We start from the raw sequence: 21883 nt of genomic DNA on the forward strand, positions 1-21883 counted from the left end.
CTTTCTGGTTGAGTGACAAGGGCAGAAAAGAAGCCGCCTAGGTGATATTATGTGCAGCTATGGGAGCACCCCAATCAGAGCAGCTTGAAATAACTAAGATGTATTAGTATTAAGCAAATGCATTAATAAGGTAGTTCCATCACACTGTGTTTTTTTGGGCAAAGCCTGCAAAATTCTAGACGGTAGCAACACAGAGGTACAACCCTCAGGATTCTTTGCTGCCATCTAGTGGTCGTCTGGGTTTTAGAGGCCTAGATTTCTTAGCCCTAACACAACATGCTTCGTGAAACCCGCCAATCCATAAATGCCAGTCGGCGAACAGGGACACAGAAATGACTCCACACGGCCTCTCTGCGCATGCGGATCACTGCGCAGCCAAGCACGCCAGCTCGGTGGAATTAAGAAGGCCCCAGGACCGGAGGGAGAGCAGTGGAGATTGACGGCCAGAGCGGCAACGCCGGCCTTTTGCCTCCTTCTCGCCAAACGGCTGCTTTAAAGGCGTCAGTTCCGATTCCTGGTGGGCAGCCTAAAGGAGGGAAGGATGGTAAAAGGGGACAACGAAGTCGCGCCCGACCCCGAATTCCCTGAACAGTTCCGCTCCTACTCGGAGAACGAAAAACACTGGCAAGCGCGGCGCGCCTTCATCCTGCGCAATAGCCCGCTGGAGGGCGGGGAGGCTCCCACTCCGCTACGTCTGGACCAGCTGCTCTCCCTCTCCATGGTTTGGGCCAATCATCTCTTCCTGGGATGCAGGTACCGCCTCCTCGTCTCCAAAATGTTTTGGGCCTTACAGCCGGGTCCGGCTGGGAAGGATAGAAGTTGTCGTCCGATGCTTCACCAGGGAAACGCTAGAGCGGGGGAAGGCAGTGGCGAGGAGCGGAATGAGCCGTTTACTCATTCAACGCATGCGCCGGGATTGCCCGGTATTTTCCTTAACCGCCCTTTTTTTTAAGGGATTACGTCATAGTAAGAAAAGCCGCCTCCTTTGTATTTGCAGGTTTGAAGAGCAGCAGTTTCCTACCAGGAGAGGTAGCAGTGAAGGAGAAATAAGCGTATTCAGACATAAAAATGCAGCCGGATCACAAACATAGGATTTTCTTTCTAGAGGAAAAAAGGATAATTATGTTGAAATAAAGTTGTTGAGAGTAGCGTGACAGGATTTATTGAAGTTGTTTGCTTTGTTGAATGCAACAAAGAATATATTTCACAAGAAGAGTTCTCCACTCCTCTACTCGTTGTAGAATACCTTATGCCACCAGACTTGAAATTCTAGAACTAGAAAACCTTGAATTACGCTGTCTTCGGTCTGATTTAAGCATGGTATATAAAATCATACATTGCAATGTCCTACCTGCCAATGAATACTTCAGCTTCAACCATAACAACACAAGAGCACACAATAGATACAAACTCAAAGTAAACCGCACCAAACTTGATTGCAGGAAATATGACTTCAGCAATAGAGTGGTCAATGTCTGGAATACTCTACCCGACTCTGTAGTTTCTTCCCCAAACCCCAAAAACTTTAACCTTAGACTGTCTACTATTGACCTCACCCCTTTCCTAAGAGGTCTGTAGGGGCGTGCATAAAGCGCACCAACGTGCCTACCGTCCCTGTCCTATTGTTTCTCTTATTCCTCTTTTATTTTTCTTATATGTACCCATTTCATGTATTCACAACTATGTATACACTTATACTTATTATCTTGTAAACAATTGGCAAATCAAATAAATAAATAAAATAAAATAAATAAAATAAATTTTTTTGATATGCTACACATTCTTGTTCAACAATTTTGTATACTTCCTGTCATTCAATGATGAATAACGGTCTCCGATAACAGATTGTTCCATGCAAGTTATATTTCCCAGCATATTGGAATAATGGGCTGTACTTCTTTGTGCCACCATAAAGTAATCATGTGCTTTTATACAAAAAATGGGAAGCTATTATTTCAAGATAGGCAACCCACTTAGTTGAAGTACTTCGTTCTCATTCTTCAGCCAGCAAGTGTCTTGGGTTAACTTACATAAGGTCATTAAGAGCAATACTATTAAAACAAGACTATTTTAGAAGGTGACAATGATGGCATTTTGCCACTTCTTTTTCTCCTATTCACAGGTCAGTTGTTCAGAGGAACTAGAAGCAGGTGGGGAAAATGTTGATAGAAGTTCACCTTGCTGGTTTTTTAATCTTTTTTTAAAAAGAAACAAATGTTTAAAATCTGTTTTTAAAACAGTAGTCTTGAAAGTTTTTGAGCTTTTGGTATTTACTCTAGGGTATGTTACAACTTTGCTTTCCAAATTTCATTTATGCCTTGTTTCTAAAATCGAGACACATAATTTTTATTAAGTATGTTTGGAAACTTGGTACTTAAATCCAAAGTAATTTAGCCTGTATTTTGCTAAGTTTCATTCCTAGCTTTTATAATAAAGCAGGCCCAAAGCATCCCAAATTTTCTGAACCTTATGGATGCTGTTTATACAATTGAAAGGATTGAACTTTGATAGCAAATGTGAATTGGAGAACAGTAGGAGGCTATTAGATACCTTGTAAACTTTTGTTTTCTTTACACAGCTATAGCAAAGATCTATTGGAGAAGGTGACAGAAATGGCAGATGGAATTGAAGTTGAAGATGTGCCACATTTCACAACTCGTGATGAACTTATTAAAAGGTGAACATTATTCAAGATTTTCGTCTCCTTTAGGAAAACTTCTTGCAGCAATTTTGCACAATATAATCATATTTGATTACATAACTCTATTCTGGTTCTATTTTCTGGGTAGCTTGGTATATTAGCTGAAATGCTTATACTTATTGCTAGTCAGAACAACTTTCCCCCTATATTCCTCTCTAGTGCATCCTCCAATATTCCTTGAAAAGCAACTCTTCTCTGTTTGGGTGACCTTTTACAGCATTAGGAAATACATCTCAGACCGGGCTGGGAAAATTAGATGTAATGACTTGCATAAAAATACAAATTTTCTGCTAAACAGAAGCAACAATGGATATAATCCTTTATCTTATTATTTCTTAAATATGCTGGCATTATAAATTAAACTTCCTTTTATTCCTTTAGTAGAAAGCTTTGTATGTGCTCATTTTTAGAGAAAAGCAGAATAGCCTATAATCACTGGATTGGGCTTTTACAATCTCTAATAACTCCTTCTGTCTTTAAGCCTAAGTGTAGTTTTCCCAAATTCCATTCTAGTAGATTGTTTTGTTATGATTTGTTAAAAGCATCAGAAATTATATAATGATGGATATTCCTAATAAATATAATTTGTATTACAACATCAATAATATGTTTGTATTAAGAGCACATTTACATTTGAATGTCTGTTAAGAGCTCATTCATTTTCCATAATTTCAGCAAAAAAAAAACCCAGCCAAAGTGAAAAGCTAATAAGTGATGTCGGATTCAGGTTTTTAAGCCATGCCAAGTTTTTAAACGTATTATTGCACACTTTTCAAATGGTTGGGTGAACATGATGCTTCTGATAATACATAGTGTTTGCCATGCCACTATGTATTCATAACTGACCCAACAAAGGTATACTAACCATAGCTTGTGGATTGCAGCATTAACTTTTCCCTGTCTGCCATGCATTCAAATGTTTATATAAATCAATACTTAGTCTGCAGTTGTTTAATTATTTAGCATAAACTCAGATTAGGGTTTAAGTTAAAACCTAGGAGATTTGTGTAATAATGCTTTTAGAACTATTACATTTTGTGTAGGATTTCTAATAACTAAGGCTCTTTATGTAATATTTAATAAACTAAACATTACAAATTACTGAACTTCAGATATCTGTGACTGCAATATACTTAATGGGCTTCTAACTGGTTTTTTTTTTTTTTTAATCAATACTAGTGCCTAGGAGAAGAAATGCCAGGCTTTTATTCTACTACACAATCTGTTTATATCGAAGACTGATCTGGATACTTCAAGCATCACTTCTGAGATGCATTTTAGATTAGACCGTTTTTACACTGAATGCTCACTGAGATTATGTACAGATTTTGATTAATATATGTATATTAATCAGATTAAGGGTGAAGAAAAGACAAATACTTATGTTTATCGTTTAGATATTCTGCCCATCAAACACCAGCCTTTCAGAAAACATTTAAATTTGATGTGGTGATACTTCCTAAGGTACCAGTTATATGGTATGAATACAGAAGTAACAAAATCCCATGAAAAAAAGATGAGAATAAAAGAAACTAATGTAAAGTCATGAAAAATTGCTGAATATAAGAAATAAATGCTTAAAAAAAAACATAAACCACTGAGTTGCCTATTTTTTCTCTTTTTTACTACACTGCTCAAAAAAATAAAGGGAACACTTAAACAACACAATATAACTCCAAGTCAATCACACTTCTGTGAAATCAAACTGTCCACTTAGGTAGCAACGCTGATTGACAATCAATTTCACATGCTGTTGTGCAAATGGAATAGACAACAGGTGGAAAGCATTGGCAGTTAGCAAGACATCTCCAATAAAGGAGTGGTTCTGCAGGTGGTGACCACAAACCACTTCTTAGTTCCATGCTTTCTGGCTGATGGTTTGGTCACTTTTGAATGCTGGCGGTGCTTTCACTCTAGTGGTAGCATGAGACGGAGTCTACAACCCACACAAGTGGCTCAGGTAGTGCAGCTCATCCAGGATGGCACATCAATGTGAGCTGTGGCAAGAAGGTTTACTGTGTCAGCGTAGTGTCCAGAGCATGGAGGTGCTACCAGGAGACAGGCCAGTACATCAGGAGATGAGGCTGTAGGAGGGCAACAACCCAGCATCAGGACCGCTACCTCCGCCTTTGTGCAAGGAGAGACAGGAGGAGCACTGCCAGAGCCCTGCAAAATGACCTCCAGCGGGCCACAAATGTGCATGTGGCTGTTCAAACAGTCAGAAACAGACTCCATGAGGGTGGTATGAGGGCCCGACGTCCACAGGTGGGGGTTGTGCTTGCAGCCCAACACCGTGCAGGACGTTTGGCATTTGCCAGAGAACCCCAAGTTTGGCAAATTCGCCACTGGCGCCCTGTGCTCTTCACAGATGAAAGCAGGTTCACACTGAGCACCTGTGGCAGAGGTGACAGGGTCTGGAGACGCTGTGGAGAACGTTCTGCTGCCTGCAACATCCTCCAGCATGACCGTTTTGGCAGTGGGTCAGTAATGATGCGGGGTGGCATTTCTTTAGGGGGCCGCGCAGCCCTCCATGTGCTCGCCAGAGGTAGCCTGACTGCCATTAGGTATCGAGATGAGATCCTCAGACCCCTTGTGAGACCATATGCTGGTGTGGTTGGCCCTGGGTTCCTCCTAATGCACGACAATGCTAGACCTCATATGGCTGGAGTGTGTCAGCAGTTCCTGCAAGACAAAGGCATTGATGCTATGGACTGGCCCGCCCGTTCCCCAGACCTGAATCCAATTGAGCACATCTGGAACATCATGTCTTGCTCCATCCACGTTGCACCACAGACTGTCCAGGAGTTGGGGGATGCTTTAGTCCAGGTGTGGGAGGAGATCCCTCAGGAGACCATCCGCTACTTCATCAGGAGCATGCCCAGGCATTGTAGGGAGGTCATACAAGCACGTGGAGGCCACACACACTACTGAGCCTCATTTTGACTTGTTTTAAGGACATTACATCAAAGTTGGATCAGCCTGTAGTGTTTTTTTCCACTTTAATTTTGAGTGTAACTCCAAATCCAGACCTCCATGGGTTGCTAAATTTGATTTCCATTGATAATTTTTGTGTGATTTTGTTGTCAGCACATTCAACTATGTAATGAACAAAGTATTTAAGAAGAATATGTCATTCATTCAGATCTAGGATGTCTTATTTTTGTGTTCCCTTTATTTTTTTGAGCAGTGTATATATGCCTTGTATCTGACAGTGTCTCACTGATCTTGTTTCAGCTTGAAAGTTAAGTAGGATTGGACCTGGTTCTTAGATGACACATTGAAATATTTCAGTTCTATAGGCTGAAAAACAAAACTGAAAGAAGGAAATGGTAAAACATTTTCATATTGGCACCATTTGCAAAAAGTTACCTCAACTGGATGGTAGGCCTTTTGGTTGTGGCTTCTGTACTTTGAAAGTCCTTGCCTACAGAATTTTTAGTGTTCCCATCCTTTTTCACATTTCTTAAACCATTAAATATTATTCAACCATGTGTTTAATAAGGATTGAATATTTCTGGTGGCTTTTTTGTAATTGTAATTAAAATTGTAATTGTATTTCTGTCTTTTGGTTGTTTCTTCTATAGTTTACTATGTTATGTACTGCCCAAAATCTGTGGATTGAAGTAGGTTACAAAACCTAAATGAACTAAATAAATGGTTGCTAACAGAAAATGATACTGTCTTTTCAGTGTGTTAATAGAGTTCAGCTATATTTAAAGATTGTACCTCTTATATGATCTATTTCAAAATTAAGGGTGTTACATCTTTAACCATCCATACGAAAGTTTCTTGACTTCTCGATGAAGTTTTAATTATATATAACTCTACTCTGAACTCTTGGACTTCAAAGATATCTCTTGTTGACCATTAGAACATTCCAAAAAATAGTAGTAGTATTAAGCTGACTTGATTTTGTAAAAGAGCAGTATGCTTTGACTTTAAAATGATTCAATGAATAGGCAAAAGGAGTCTGATGTTGCAATTTTAAGATAGGTTCCCAAACTAATGTTCAGCTTTCTCAACCCCCCGCTTCCTGGAGATATAGTAATTATTTAGGATAACTAAAACTAAGATATCATAGAAAGTTTTCCACTCAAGCAGCTCTACCATTGTGGGGTGGGAGAAATTCAGTTTTGGATGCATCTTCTCCAGCATTTATCATGATTTTGGAGCTCTGGCATATCTCTACTATACATCAAAATTATTTATGTGAGGGGTTACTCTATACCTGCTGTTAATACAGTTCAGGAATAGGCAATGTTTTGACACCTGGGAATTGAACACCACATGCTTTTAGTGTCTGAAAGCTGCAGTTGGAATGTTGATGCAAAAATAACCAAGATTTTTCTCTTAGCCTTTGGAAAAAGATTGAGGATTTTCTTTTTAAAATCTACTTTACACTTAATAGTAAGCCTTCTACTACAAAACGGCTGGGAACTATGCAAAAATTATAGCAACTACTGGCTTAAGACTTGGCTTAAGTTTTAAGGGTTGAAAAAAGGGAGAATTAGGATTAGGATTCATGAAGCTCCCCAAAAAGTTGCCCATCCCAGTCTTTCTATTGCAACTATTGTGAGGAAAACAGCTAAACATTTGTTTAAAAAGGCCTAGGAAAGGGAAATAAGTTTCTCTCCCTTGGTGTAGCCCTCTGGACTCCTTAGAGATTCCAACCACAAAATTGTTCATATGGTAGGACTGCTCTGCTTATTAATCAACATTTAGCTGGAGTTGGGAGATGAAGTGAATTGAATATGATTTCATAGGAACATAAAAGCTTTGTTGGATTAGACCCAAGGTCGATTAGTCCCGAAATTTGTTTTCAGTAGGTCAGCCAGATACTTCTGGGAAGCCTACAAGCAGGCATATGCTCCCCTCCCCTTGTTGGCTGCTAGCAAGGGGCATTTTCCTTAACCATGACAGCTGACAGTTGATAGATATTTCATGAATGTACTTTTTCTCCTTATCTAGCCATCTAAGCTCAAGGCCTTTGAAATGAATGCCCTTTTTTCTGGCTTGAAAGTACTGCCAGTATGTTTGATGAACCTGACCTGAAGTGGTTTGGGTAACCACTGCTTCTATTGAAGATAAATAAGAATGATGGCAGCTTATTGGCATCACTAGAAGTGATATTGGTGCACAACTGCAATCTATGCAATCCACTGCATGATGTGTATTTAGAAAGGATGGGACAGACAAAACCTTTTTCTGAGAATGTATTATGGTTGTATTGGGCCTGCTATCATTTGAGGCCTATAGTTCTCAACATCTTACATTTAGGAATAGCTAATTATACTGTACATTGCATATACATCTCATATTATCAGTGAGACTGCATTCTCATTCTCAATTGAGGCAGTCTGGTCCAGAAGTTAAGGTGCTGATGTAAAGCCAAGAGACTGTAAATCCTAGGTCTCCCTTAGGTATGAATGCTTGGCCAATCACTTTCAGCCCAATCCACCTCACAGAGCTGTTGTGGGGATAACAGAAGGCAGAGCTATTAGGTATGTTCACTGCCTTGAGTTATATACAGAAAAGGCAGGATAAAAATCTAATTATCCTGAGTGGAAAATGTACCAGCAAGATTCCAGAAAAGCACAACAGCTGTTTTATATTAGAATGTATCTTCTTATCTATTTAGTCAGAATTTGGAACAAAGTTTTCAGGATTTCTACTGCAAATGCTCGTAACAGATTTGATGCAGAATAGTCAAGGGGGAAAAAATCTATCCTGTTGCTTTTGGAAATATGTTGTGAGGCCTTGTACCTTTCTCCATTTCAAATTATGCCCAACATAGCATTATATCTATATCTGAAGAGACCAGTCACTTGGGAGTAATTTTATCATGAGAATTTGGATGGTAGAGAAAGGCTGAAGATAATTGCTGCAATTATTCTCTTAAAAGAAGCCAGAAACCAGTAAGTATTTTTCACACCCCAGCAAGTTTTTTAAAAAATCCATTGCTCATACCCAACTTATCAACATTAATTTTGATGCAACATAGTTCCTTATGGAGATCCCACTGTGTATAGATGCTTCTAGTATATTTTATTTATATCTGAGGGGTCATTAACTCCTAGATTTGTAGAATGTTTTACTTGACTTTTTACAGATATGAAATTAATGCCAACTCTGACAATTTAGCAAACTATTAAAAAGATTTGGATCCATCTTTGCAATTCATTCAGTAAGCATATTCAGTTGGTGTTTCTCTTTCATTTAGCAAACACAAGCCTTAAATGACCTACTATGCCTGTTAAGGTTGTTATAGTAACATGTAGTCTGATATCAGTACATGACTACTATTTATATAAATGTAATATGACCTTAACCACAACAAAGAATCACATGTGCATAGCAGTCAAGGAAAATGAATTAGCTCTTTGAACAAATAGCTGTAATGATCTAACAGAAAGGAATAGGCTTCCACCTTAAATCTTGTCTATGTTTAAAGTAGGAGTGGGCAATTTTCCTGTGGCCAAGGGATTAATGTTTGTGGGTCTGAGTTTGGGATAAGTGCTGGGTATGTTTTGCATTTCAACTGCAAAATGGTTATTTAAGGGATACTATTGTGGCTTTCCATATGTTTCCTGCTTTAAAATGGGAAAAACTGATTTGTCAAGCAATCATATTCAAAAGGCCTTCAAGAGCACTGCAATTCCACACAGATTTTCTTCAGTGAGCACATTCACAGAATTACCAAGGATAGTTTCTCAGCCTTTTGGCTAAGATCAAGTGTAGAATTACCAATTAAGGGCAGAAGAATAGCAGAACAAAAACTCATAACAGAAGACTTGTACAGCCAAGGCAGGGGTACACAATTATTTGAAAATCCAGGAAGACAAAGTTTTGGGACTTACAATGTCCATAATTCATTGCTACTAAATATACTGCTCCAGCATTTTAGTGCTAAGTCCCTAGTGGGCAGTAATTTGTTTCTCCATGTTCAGAGCTTTTTGTACTTTACAAGCTTGCACTGGGCAAGCTTTGGCAAAAATGTTTACTTTGGACAGCAACCTGGGTGCAATATCCAAGTCAGATGTAAGGTCTCGTATATTAGTCTGCCATACAGGACTAGTGAAAAATGGCTATGCAGCATGGTCCTTAAAAAAGCATATAAAAATTAATCAACTTTAGAATCTGTGTCAAAAATAGAATAGTGACAAAAATGTCTTGCACTGAGGTTATGTATTTCAGCTTTACATGAAATATTTTATATATAAAACTCTGTTAAGTGATATGTCCAATTTAAAAATCTAAAGAATTCAAAAATAAGGCATTCAATATTTTGAAAAAAGTACAGATTTACAAAATATGTATATTCTGTCATGAAAACTTCACACCAACATTATACACTTTGAAAAAAATACAAACAGGATATATTACAAATTTATGTAGCAATAACTTAGGTCATAACATGCAATAAAAAGTACATTAATCAAAGTACACAAGCTTTTAAAGTTTTGAAACTGAAGAGCATTTGCAAATGCATCTGTACGCAAGTCAAACGTGGCACTTGAGTTCTGGTAGCATTTCCTATCGCAAGTTAAATTGTACATGATGATTATGGGGTGTCTGTTAATGAAAGTCATTTCTTATGAATCATTCCAACTTTGTTCAACAATAGCTGAAACTCGTTTTTCATATTCACGTTTGTTCTCTTGATAAAGCTGTGCAGCCTGACTGTTGGCAGGACTATTAGGATTGGGTTCATCAAGCAGTGACTGAAGGCAGAGGAAGCCAAAAACATGAAAAACTGTATTAATTGGCATTCAAAGGATAAAGACAAAATAAATATAAAACAATGCAACACTGGACAGAAATCATAGTTAGACTGGTGTTATACTTTGTATAGTGTTAAATTAATCAACACCAACTAGCTTAGTCAAATAATATAACTTACACCTGAAGATTAAACAGCTAGCACTTCTATATAAGGTCTGAGGAAAGTGTTCATTATTTTTTTTAAATTACCTGAATTGAAGTTAAAATAGATGAGACATCGTATGTTGGACTCCAACGATTTTGAAGGATATCTAAACATATGCTTCCATCTGCATACACTAAAATAGAAGATATTAGTATTATGTAATTTGTTTCAAATCATTAATTTCCAATTTACTACAAACACAGAATAATTTGGATTCAATGATCATCTAAAAAGGTGATGTAGACTTTCTGATTCTTCTTAAAGGTAATTTTAAAAGTCCATATTTTTTTTAGTGTTACATCGAAACTAGGTTTGCAAACTAGCTTTCTTTTTGCTAACTAGGAGAAAATAATAGGCAATCATGGCTTCTGAATTTGATGGGAAAAATGAAGAATGCAATCTCAAAGAGTCATTCCGATTTAACCTTTTCCAGAGGAACTAAGTGTTTCAAACGCCATGCAGAAACTTTAAATTATTTTGACATCTTATTAAGGCAAGTCAATAATATATTCCTCCCAAGGTTTAATATTGTAGTATAAATTTAATTTAACAATCCAGAAATCTATGCAAAGAAGTTCATAGATTTATTGCCAAGCAAACATCTGAAAATGTGTATTTCTAAAAAGACACATCTAATTTTTTCATAAACAGGATTAGCTTTAAATATATCTCATATAAACCATCCATTATATTTAGAGACTGTAACTTAATTATTATTCACACAGGAAAAAAGCCTATATTTTATAAAGATATGGTCCCATATAAAGTTTATTTTCCAAATTTTGGATTTCTGCAATGATTAGTAATGTAATACATGAGATTCAAGATCCATGGATTTTAAAAATTAAATCGAAGGTTGTGATTGAATGTAAATTAAGGTTTATTTTTATTTATAGTAACAGCGTGGGAGGTGGTATTTACTGTAGTCTAATGTATCTCCTTATGACAGAAAACTAATTCCTTTATGGTTCCATACAAAACAAGAAGTTTTAATTTTTCTCCCAATGGAAACATACTTCAGTCTGAAGTTTTAGTTTTTTTCTGCATCTTCTTATCTGCTTATTTTAAAACATTTTTATATCAAAACTTCTTATATTAAATTTCACAGCAGCGTATAGTAAGAATATTAGTAATTTATTACTCATCACTTTTGAGTTAATACATTGTAAAGTACCTTTTAAAGAGGCTTAGCTAAGGCAATAAAGGAAAAATATAAATAATGTTAAGTCTTTTTATATGCAGGTCCTTTGTATTTTGGCAAATGACTGAATTACTGCTTCCAGTTAACTCCCTACAGTGACTTTGAAACAAGAATGTATCTGAAGAATTAATAATCTCTAAAAGAATCAAGCATTTATTATCTTAATTTCATGATTATTTTGATCTGAATGGTTAATATTGTATTCATTTTATAAATTATCACTGGCAAATTGTGAAGAATTTCTGGGGTAACCAGTTGCCACAAGCCTATCTTCAACATACAAAAATAGAACACTGCTGAATATATGATTACATTGAAGGTTTTATTATTGCATCTTCCAATAAAACTTACCATTGGGATGAAACATCTTCGATAAAAACCTAACCGTTGGTGGTTTATTTGGATATTCTTCTGAAAATTCTATTATTAGTTTAAAAGTTCCTGTGTGAAAAAAGTAAGCAATAAAGAAGTGTGGTGAGGCTTAGAAAATAAACAAATACATACATACATACATACATACATACATACATTCATACATATGCAATTTCTTTTTAAAAAGTAGACAATTGAAAACTAACCTAATTTTTCATTTTTGCAAAAACATGGCCTACCATGGTAAAAATGAGTTAAGATTAAACATTTATTTTTATTTCAAATATTAATAAAACACTGAAATGCAAATAGAAATAACATGAACTTCCTCTAGCAATCCAACTAAAAGACTATGGACAAGATCTAAAATGAAAGTTAACTATCAACAATTTTAAGGGAAACACTGCAGATCACTAGGATATTACAACTGAAGAAACCAAACACAAAATAGAATGCAAGATCATATATGACTGATATGACTAACCAGTTCAGACGAAAAAGAAAAAAGGTAACACTGCATTTGTAATAGGTATTCATTCTTCTGCTAAACTAAATTTTAGAACTTCTTTACATATTATGCAGTGGTGATATTCAACTAAAGTTGCCACTGGTTCAGTGGGCATGGCTTGGTGGCTGCGCTTTGCAAACACGCAGGCGCAGAGGCGTTCTAACTTGCCTCCTGCAAGCCTGCATGATGCTGGTCGCTGCAGCAGCTGCCGCACGCCACTATTCTGCACCGCGCAAAGCAGCTGCACTTTGAATTCTGGCCATAAAAGTGAGTATGGGAGCCCGGGTGAGCCAAACACAGAGCAGCGAAGAGAACCGGTTCGGTCTCCACTGCTCATCGCCGCTACCGGCTCTCCAGAACTGGGCAGAACCGGTTGAATACCACCACTGATATTATGCCATTCCCTGAACTAAAAAAACCTGCTTTGCATTCAAAAATTCAAGATCTTCTGTGCTTTGCTCCCTCCTTCTCACACATGCAAACACAGAACATAAAGAGATATAAATAACCCACACCTGAATTTCATAGTCCTCTCAGGTAAACAGACAAGAAATACAACTAGATGAAATAATTCTACTTTTACATTAACAGAATCTTGCCAAGTCTAAGGTTACAAACTTCCTGCTGCTGCATTTAGCAGCCTAATCAATTGGGCTCATCCTTCCTAAGTTTCTTTCTCTGACAGTTAAGCTGTCTCAATTGTCTGATTGTTTCCCTGGCAGCATTTCTTCCCTTGTTCCCCAAGATCATCCATGCATTCCATTACACATACAGTACTCTTTCCTTTTATATTTAAATAATAATTTTATTAAACATTACAATTAAAAAGATAAAAACTAAAAAAGGTTTGACTATATAAGAAATAAAAGAAAACTGGGAAATACAGTAGAGAGAAAAAATAATATGGTAAAGAAAAAAAATTGGTTTCTCCCTTCATCCCAACAAGTATAAACAATTTTGGTAACTTATCAACTTCTCTTAAGACACAACAAATTATCTCTTCTTCCTATATCACTTTAAAACAAATCCTTAAAACTGTGTAGTCGTAGTCATTAAAAGTCCTTGTAGGGTTATCAGAATATCTCTTTTGACTTTGATCAAATAAATCAACTTTACATTCCTTTAATTTCTAACAAACTTGATTTTTTAAAATAATTCAAAACAACAGCATTTTCCTTCAGGACCAATTCTTATAATTTCAAAATCCTATTTCAAACTTATAGTAGCTGGACCCTTAGTCCATTTGTAACTTTTCAAAATCATGATTTTAATCCCTCTTTTGTTGCTTATTCCAAAAAGTGATTTTTTTTTGTCTTTAAATTTTTATTTAAAATTTCTTTTGCTAAGAATTGAAGGAAACCATCTGGTGTTATAATATAAACTTGTCAGTCTAAATTTTCTAATAGTTAAGCAATTTCCAAAAGTGATTAAGAAGTGAGGTTGGGCAAATCTTATGTCCATATAGGCTATACTAGAGCTGTGAGTTTAGTTGAAATCCCTTAACTCTCAGCTGTTCTTATAAATCGACCGTAAATTTCTCAGTTCCTGCAGTACAAGAGGGTGATCTCATAATCTCTCATTTTTCTGGACTTTGCTGGCCAGAATTCACCATCTGGCTGTAAATCTCTACCACAATACCATCCCTGCTTCTTTACAGACAAGTTTACCATGAATCCTCACTAGAAACCACTCACATGGTATTCTTTTCAACACAAGTTTATTGGCAGGAGGGAGGGCTTAATATATATTGAATAGATGCATCGAAATAAATCAACTTTTATATAGAATGAATAAAATATTTTTGATGTGAATTCTTCCTCAGTGTAAAACATAGTACGGATTCATTATTTCTTCCATTCTTTTGAGACAAAGGGATTTCAAAATGTATTGACTATGTTTCTGGAATGCAATCCCCGGTATATCCACAGGGATAAATTCCAGAGTTCTAGAACTATTTTCCAGAACTATTTTATTACTGTTGTTTTAAGCCTCAAAAATATATTAATTTAATTAAATTGGAGTTTATTTCACAACAATTTGAACAATTTCAAAATTCCAATTTGAATTTTGGAGTTTTACTTGTAATAAAAAAAAAAGAAAACTGATAAGTCTGTGGACAGTTTTAGAAGGTGTTACTATATTCAATACAGATGCTATAAAAAGGTAACAGGATCTATATGCTATGCCAGAACAGGAAGTGTGTTATCAGCAAGAGTGTTGAACTCCTTCACTTTTCTTTTTTTTAAAATAACAGCTGCATATGGAAACCCCAGGCAACTTGGCTTGTGAATTTATCTTTTTGAGGGAGCTGAAAAAGAATGGTTTCCAGGAAGGGAAGATTCACAATATTATTCTGCTCCTTTCAACTACAATAGAAGTCAGTGCCAAATAAATCTGATCCAAGAACGTGTGTGGATTTATCAGATTTATAATGCATCCATTCCCATCTTCTAATATAAATACAGATTAACATAAAACAGTTTCAACCATTAAACTGAAATGTTATTGCCTATATTTATTAGTTAAAAATGCATTATCAATTATAAGTCTCTCACATATACCTATCCTTCAACATGCTTTGAGTTATAAACAAGCATATTTCTAACTATTAAAGCTGTAAAAGCTGTGCAACATTTTGGCTTCAATTGAAAAGAATTGCAGAATGCAAGTATAGCATCTGTTGGTGAGTCTTTAAAGCAGGAATGATCCTGGAAACAGATGCATCTGCGTTAATGAGTCAGTAGCAGCTTTTCAGAACGAAATCTGAAGCATTGCACAACCTTAAAAATGCTTCTTCAAGACATAACATTTAAAAGTGAGAAGTGGGTGGCTATATTGTATGTCTGTCACTGCCATAATAGTCTCATATTTTACTGTCGTTGTTTGTATCAAGGTAATCTAATATACTGAGACATTTGCATTTCCAAGTGTTCAAATATTAATTAAGACACTGTATTACCAACAAAACCTAAGGTATTACTGACAAAACTGGAAATCTGTATGAAAGATAAACCCAGGTGCTTACTGAATACACTAAACCAGGGGTGTCAAACTTGATTTTATTGAGAGCCACATCAGGGTTATGTTTGACCTTGAGGGAGGGGTGTGACCAGGGGGCGTGGCCAGCTTGACATCACTCTTGTCGAGGCTTGAGCATTCTGCCAGCAAAAAACTGGTTCCCAAGCTCTGTTTTCAGCTGTTGTGTCTTCTTGCAACCCGCTGCCAACGAAAATGGAACTTTTATAATAGAAAACAGAGCTCTCTTTTCACTGGAAGAGGTACCATGAACCAGTCCTTCACTTTTTCTAGGGCAGTCCCATGGGGCAGATCTAAGCTCCCCGTGGATCGGATCCGGGCCTTGAGTTTGATACCCCTGCACTAAACAATTAGAATACAAATGGTCTAATGTTTTGATATGTTATTATCTAAATGTTTTGATATGTTATTGACTTTGAGTCAATTTTCTCAAAATCCAGTTGAATTAAATGACCTAAGGTTTGGTAAGGTCTGAAAAGAATGCCTCTCACAGGTGAGAACCAAAGAGTAGCTTTAGTAGTATATAGGAATTTGTCCATGTTAAAGATAGTTTTTTTTTCTGAATATAGGAAAACAATGCTTATTTTTAAGATTCCGATGTGTGTGAATTCATTTTTAGAATTATCAAGTTTGCAGAGCTAATGCAATTAATTATAAATAATCCCATGTGAACCACAGATTTGAGTAGTACTAAAAATCTAACTTACTGCAGATTTTGAGTTTTACTCATTTATTTACCAGCTTATTTATCCTGCCCACCTGCAGAGATCTCCTGCTGGCTCACATTCGGATGACAAAAACAAGATATAAGGGACCAAAAAAATCCATATTATGGTTCTTAAATCTACAAATGTTTCCTGCAGAATTATTTTTATTAAAATATATTTTAGTTTTGTTGCATATGGCAAATAGATCAATGTATTTAATTTCCAATTAATATCATTTGCCAATAGATACTTTCTGAATCATATTTTTGTCACTGAAAAGCAAATGATTGCTTACTATATAGTTAGGCTGTCAGTTACTGTTTCTTGCATATTATTTTTCAGGATCTTCAGGTATCAAATGCAGGAAATACTATATAGGCTGATGAAACTAAAACCAAAAAAGATGAAGTTTAAAGAAACATACCATCTTCAAAGGGAGTACCTTCAGGCCTGAAAAGATAAACAAGATCTATAGTGATTAACTCTTGTATTTATTTATACCTACACTATAAATGACAAAAATAAAACTCACATTTATAACTAATCTGCTGTAACTGGGTATCCCATAAATATATAGAATATATAATTGAAGATATAATTTTCTAGTATCCCAGGTCATCTATTTTCCCTGAGTCCTACTTGCATTTATAATTTGAGATAAAATAAGCACCAAATGGGATTTGCTTACAAATGTTCAACATTATGAGACAGGCATAGCCTTGCTATGATGTCACATTTATACTTAAAATTATTAAGAACATTTTTTTAATTTGGAAAATTTGGAAAAACTTATCAATACATGTTGGATACTCTAATTATTTAGTATTTATATCATGTTCACAGAGAATTACCTAACATATATTTTCTTTACAACTGAATTCTTTACTTACCCAAAAATTACTGCATTCCATTGCATGATATTGTTTTCAGATGGTGCACCACTGACCCCAACAGGTGGATCTTCTTGTAATCTTCCAATAAACAAAATATAATAAAAATATAAAATCTGACTGTGCAAATGCCAATTATGCAGTTTGAAAGTAATCAGAATCATATTATTATTCTAATACTTTATTACTTAACTCTCAAAAAAAAACTATTGACCTGTTAAGAAAAATATAAAATACAGAAAGATTCTCTTCAATTTAAAAGATATTGGGTCAGAATATCCTTACTATAAACAGAATTTTATAGAAAAGATGAATCCAGTTCTTGGAGAGAATTGGCATTACAGGTAGTTCTTTCTCTAAACCACAATTGAGCCTGGAATCTTCAGTTGTTGAGAGAAGCGCTCATTAAGCAAGACATCATGTGACTATTTCACTCAAACAAAACAATTCTGGCTGTCTCATTTGTTAAATGATCATGCAGGTCATTAAGTGGAGCACAGTGGTGGGAGGCCCTAGAAGGCCTAGTGCAGGCTACAAGGCTCACCAGTGCACAGAAAACTGCCACAGGGCCAGGAGGTCCAGGCCTTCTCTCCACATCCCACCAGACCTGGGAGGCCTCAACCACTTGCATTAACTGCAATTTCAGTTGTACATGTAAATTGCTCCACTTACCTTTGCATTTTTCTGCAGCTGCTCACTGGCGTGCCCAGCCAACATGGGACACAGGCTTCCTTTATTTTACTGAACATTTGAAAACAATTTTTTTTTTAAAAAAAACATGATTTAAAGGAGCTCTTTATAGCTTTCTGAATGATTGTGGGAATGGCACCTGCTTGCAGAATGATTTGGGTGGCCTTTATAGGAAGAACACATCTCACATCAATTGCATATGCCTGTCAGCAGGTGCAGAAAAATTAAAGGTAACTGAAGCAATTTACATGCACTGCTGGCCTTGTAACTTGTTTAGGCTTCCTGGACATGATGGAGTGGGAAGCAGATCCAGGTGGTCAAGGCTGCAGCATCTGTACAGGTGCAGATGGGCCAGTGGGCAGCTGGGATGAGGGGAAGAGACAGGCAGATGGGGAGTTGCAGAGCCCCTGCAGTCAGTTGTAAGGATGGGTGGACTGCCAAGTGCCCAAATTTTCATTACATGAGTGCAGGAATGCTACAACAGTCTTAACTTTGGGTGCAAGTTTTAAGTCCCTTTGTTCAGCACTGTCATATTTTCAAATGGCCACTGAATGAATTAAGTCAGGACTATGTACTTATAGTTATCTTCACGTATTAAGGTATTGATTGTATCTCTCCAAGGAGGGGACATTAAGTTTATCTATCTGAAGCTCCAATAAATTAGAACAGATTGGAAATATCTAAGTCTTTTGTTTGTATCCAAACAATAATCAAACAACGGCCATTTTATTTTGGTGGGTGGAACAGCCTGATTCTGATGTGCTGTCCCATTCTATTCAATCACCTCTATGAGGTATTCCATCTCTCCAAAACACCCATATATTTTGCCGATCATATCCATGAAGTATCTTAATTTTTTACATTATTCAATCACTCAAACTGAATTATCAACAGGTCATCCTTTACAGGAAAGTTAAACAGCACAAAGTTCTACCATGTGACAAACATGTCCTCTATAATTTTACTGTATGAAACTTTCCTTATCCTTGACAAACAATTCTGTTACTGTAATATGCAAATGTCTTTATTGAGGCATAAATTAGATTTCATTGTTCTCATTTATTTACACTTAAGATTTCACAATTTTTATACAGGTTTTCTACACAACTGTATCTAAAATAAAACTGTAGTCATACACTTTTGTTTCTTGGAAAGAAAGTAATTGCAAAAGTGATAATAAGCATAAAAGGAAATTAATAACATGATCCTGCTAATGTATACTTATTTGGCCTTTAAAACTACTCTGAACTTTATACAGCTCTGATTTTAGGCATGCTCATTCAGTCCATTTAATGTCAACAACACAGGCTACCCAAAGCCTTGGCTGGATAGCAAAATAATGTGACCCACTGCTACAAGATAGCAAGTTTGCACACTAATGTCACACCAAATTATTAATTGCCATGTGCATTTCAGATATAACTTTGGTTATTAAAGTTTCATTAATACCATGCTGTGAAAAGCCTTTCACTCTTTAAATTTTATATTCTAAATGGGGATTTCATATGTGAAAGCTGTCAGCTGAAGGTTGCAAAATACATAAATGCTATTTGCTACCTCCTGTTGAAATTCATAAACTCTCCCATTAATAACAGCATTCTGAGGCTAGTACAGAAGCTTTCTGGGAAGAAATCACCTTCAGGGCCACTATACCAACCTAGCTATCATAGAAGGCACTGTGGAATAAATGAATTCCATTTTGAGATATGTTTCTCATTTAATATTTAGTGGGGCTTTCTTATTTATCTTTGCTAGATACCACAAATGAAGCATATTTCATATTGTTTCTTTCTACACAGTGCTAAATCCAAATAGTTATCTAATGCCTGAAGTGCAATTTAACCCCTAACCAAATACTGGATAGAACTGCTCTACATATATGCAAAGATGTGATTATCAGTTATAGCATCCATTCTGAAACATCTACACCTATAAAAATCACTTTTCTTTTGCCATTTCCTCCTACACCAATTTCAGTCTAAATGAATGAACATCCTATAGCTGTGCTGATTTTCTAGTTAACACTGAATGGGAGCAGCTGTAATATTAATAAAGTGATATACACATTATCCAAATGTTCAGTTTATGAGCTGTTATTTAATTAGGATTTTAGGTTTTATTAAAGTTTATTAGCTATGCCAGGAAAGACATTTTGGATGGTTTTCTTAACAGCTTGCTTGAGAAAAAGGAATGGCCATATTTCTGCCAACTAGCAATAACAAGCTGAGATGCCTCCAGATGTCACTAAAAGCCAAGAGGCAAAGAAGACAAGGAAGCAACCTAAGCAAACACGGAAGTACAAGCTCCCCCTTCCATAAAGAAAATTAAATAGCTTCCTTGTGCTAGTTACTATACAGTACCTGGACTGTTTATTGTATTTGCTTCAGCACAACTGGCTTTTTCACAAGTATTTTATCAAAAAAGTATTTTCAGAATGATTCAGAGGAAAAAGCAAATCACAGGCTCATATACTATTTTTCTTCCATCCACATTTCCCATTTCTTCCTTTCAATTATAGAATTCTTTAGCCAACCTTTTTTCACCTCTGAAATAGAAGCCATGCACTATTCTCTTTGTATATGTATGTATTAAAGAACAAAGTGAAGTAAATTCCAGATATACAGAAACGAATACTTAAGGGAGATTAAAAGATTCCCACACAGTAAAGAAAGAAGAGGATCCTACTTTCCACTCCACTTCACCCGAGATTCAGCAAAGCTTGCTTTTATTTTATTTTTATTTTTAATCAATTGTGCAGTATTGGCAAAATGCTTTTTAATCAGTGGACAGAAAGCATACCAAATAAACACTTGAAGCTAAAGACATATTTCACACAATCTATGGCCCATCAACCAGTACCTAATGGATGTTTTTTTAAATCAAGTTTGCGGCTTTCATGCAACGCTTCTAATCTTTCTGTCTGGGGTTTAGAAAAAAGAAAAGAAAAGAAACATGCTTTCGTTTCCCCAGGTAGCTCAGTACTTGGCAGCAAATCAGTAGCTTTTTAAAGCAAGGCTTCTGGCCACCATTTCCAAGAAATAGTTAAAAAGAAAACCTGGCACTTGCTTTCTCTCTCCCCACTACAGGCGCCCCAGTCAGCTGTATGTACTACGTGGTCAAGTCAGTCCATTTTAATCCGGCTCACTTTATTTACAAAATAGGCATTAGACCCGAGGCTTTCCGTTTCTAAAGGGAGGTTCTTTGGGTTGGGAGGATTATTAAAAAACAACAACACACATGCATCGAATAATCCGATCGTTTAAATCTCGTTTCTCAAATAATCCTTAGTTTTAGCATCCTCGTTGGAAATAGTTTCTTACAAAGGAGGGAAATACTTTGCCTCCCAGTTTTTGAGCAGGAGAAATTCAGATTTCCTCTTTCGCTTCTTTTTCTCTACCAAGGCCCATGGACTCGTCGCCGCCCGGAAGGGCGATGCGTACTTCAGTTCCAGCAAGGGACCCCCAAGGAAGATATATCCCTTTCCCCGAGAAAAGGGGACCCGGCTGGGGTGGGGGGAAGGTTCAATCCCTTCACGAAAGAGGGCTTCTAGCCCTGGAAAGAGCGATCCGGAGACCCATTGGGAGCATTTACCTCTTGAAATCCCTCATTAGCCTCCGCCTGGCTGGAGTGGACATGATCTTCTCGCCCCGATGATCGAAGACTCCCGGTCGCCCCCTCCCCCAAAAGCCTCAGCACCGCTCCTAGCGCAGCTGCCTCGCTCCTCGCGCTGCTTCACAAACAACTCTGCAATGGCGTCTCCCTCCGCCGGTGGGAGGAGGGAAAGAAGCCACCCTTCGCGACTGTACCACTCGGCCCGCTTGCGGAGGAGACCTAGAACGCCTTAGGAACGT

The 21883-nt window shown here is 36.6% G+C and overlaps 2 protein-coding genes across 3 annotated transcripts; one reads left to right on the forward strand and one right to left on the reverse strand.

Annotated features, from left to right (window-relative positions):
- The first annotated feature begins 366 nt into the window (after positions 1–366).
- On the forward strand, positions 367–4295 carry XTBD1 (XRN2 binding domain containing 1). Of its 2 annotated transcripts, none has more exons than XM_087955297.1 (3): positions 367–753; positions 2579–2677; positions 3881–4295. In XM_087955297.1, exons 1-3 carry the CDS (start codon positions 542–544, stop codon positions 3885–3887), a joined length of 318 nt encoding a protein of 105 aa, XP_087811423.1. In that variant the 5' UTR covers positions 367–541; the 3' UTR covers positions 3888–4295. The 2 variants fall into 2 exon arrangements, with proteins under 2 accessions (XP_087811423.1, XP_087811422.1); XM_087955296.1 differs by having other exon boundaries at positions 3875–4023.
- A 4411-nt stretch (positions 4296–8706) lies between these two features.
- UBE2B (ubiquitin conjugating enzyme E2 B) lies at positions 8707–21849 on the reverse strand. Its single transcript, XM_026687262.2, has 6 exons — positions 21624–21849; positions 17343–17423; positions 16877–16902; positions 12181–12270; positions 10673–10761; positions 8707–10422 (listed from the first exon to the last, which is right to left on the reverse strand). Exons 1-6 carry the CDS (start codon positions 21665–21667, stop codon positions 10294–10296), a joined length of 459 nt encoding a protein of 152 aa, XP_026543047.1. The 5' UTR covers positions 21668–21849; the 3' UTR covers positions 8707–10293.
- Positions 21850–21883: the final 34 nt, after the last annotated feature.

This window comes from Notechis scutatus, chromosome 2, assembly GCF_049901735.1.
Source record: "Notechis scutatus isolate UNSWTSFEM ecotype Mainland chromosome 2, rNotScu1.2, whole genome shotgun sequence".
In the NCBI taxonomy this organism is placed as follows: domain Eukaryota; kingdom Metazoa; phylum Chordata; class Lepidosauria; order Squamata; family Elapidae; genus Notechis; species Notechis scutatus.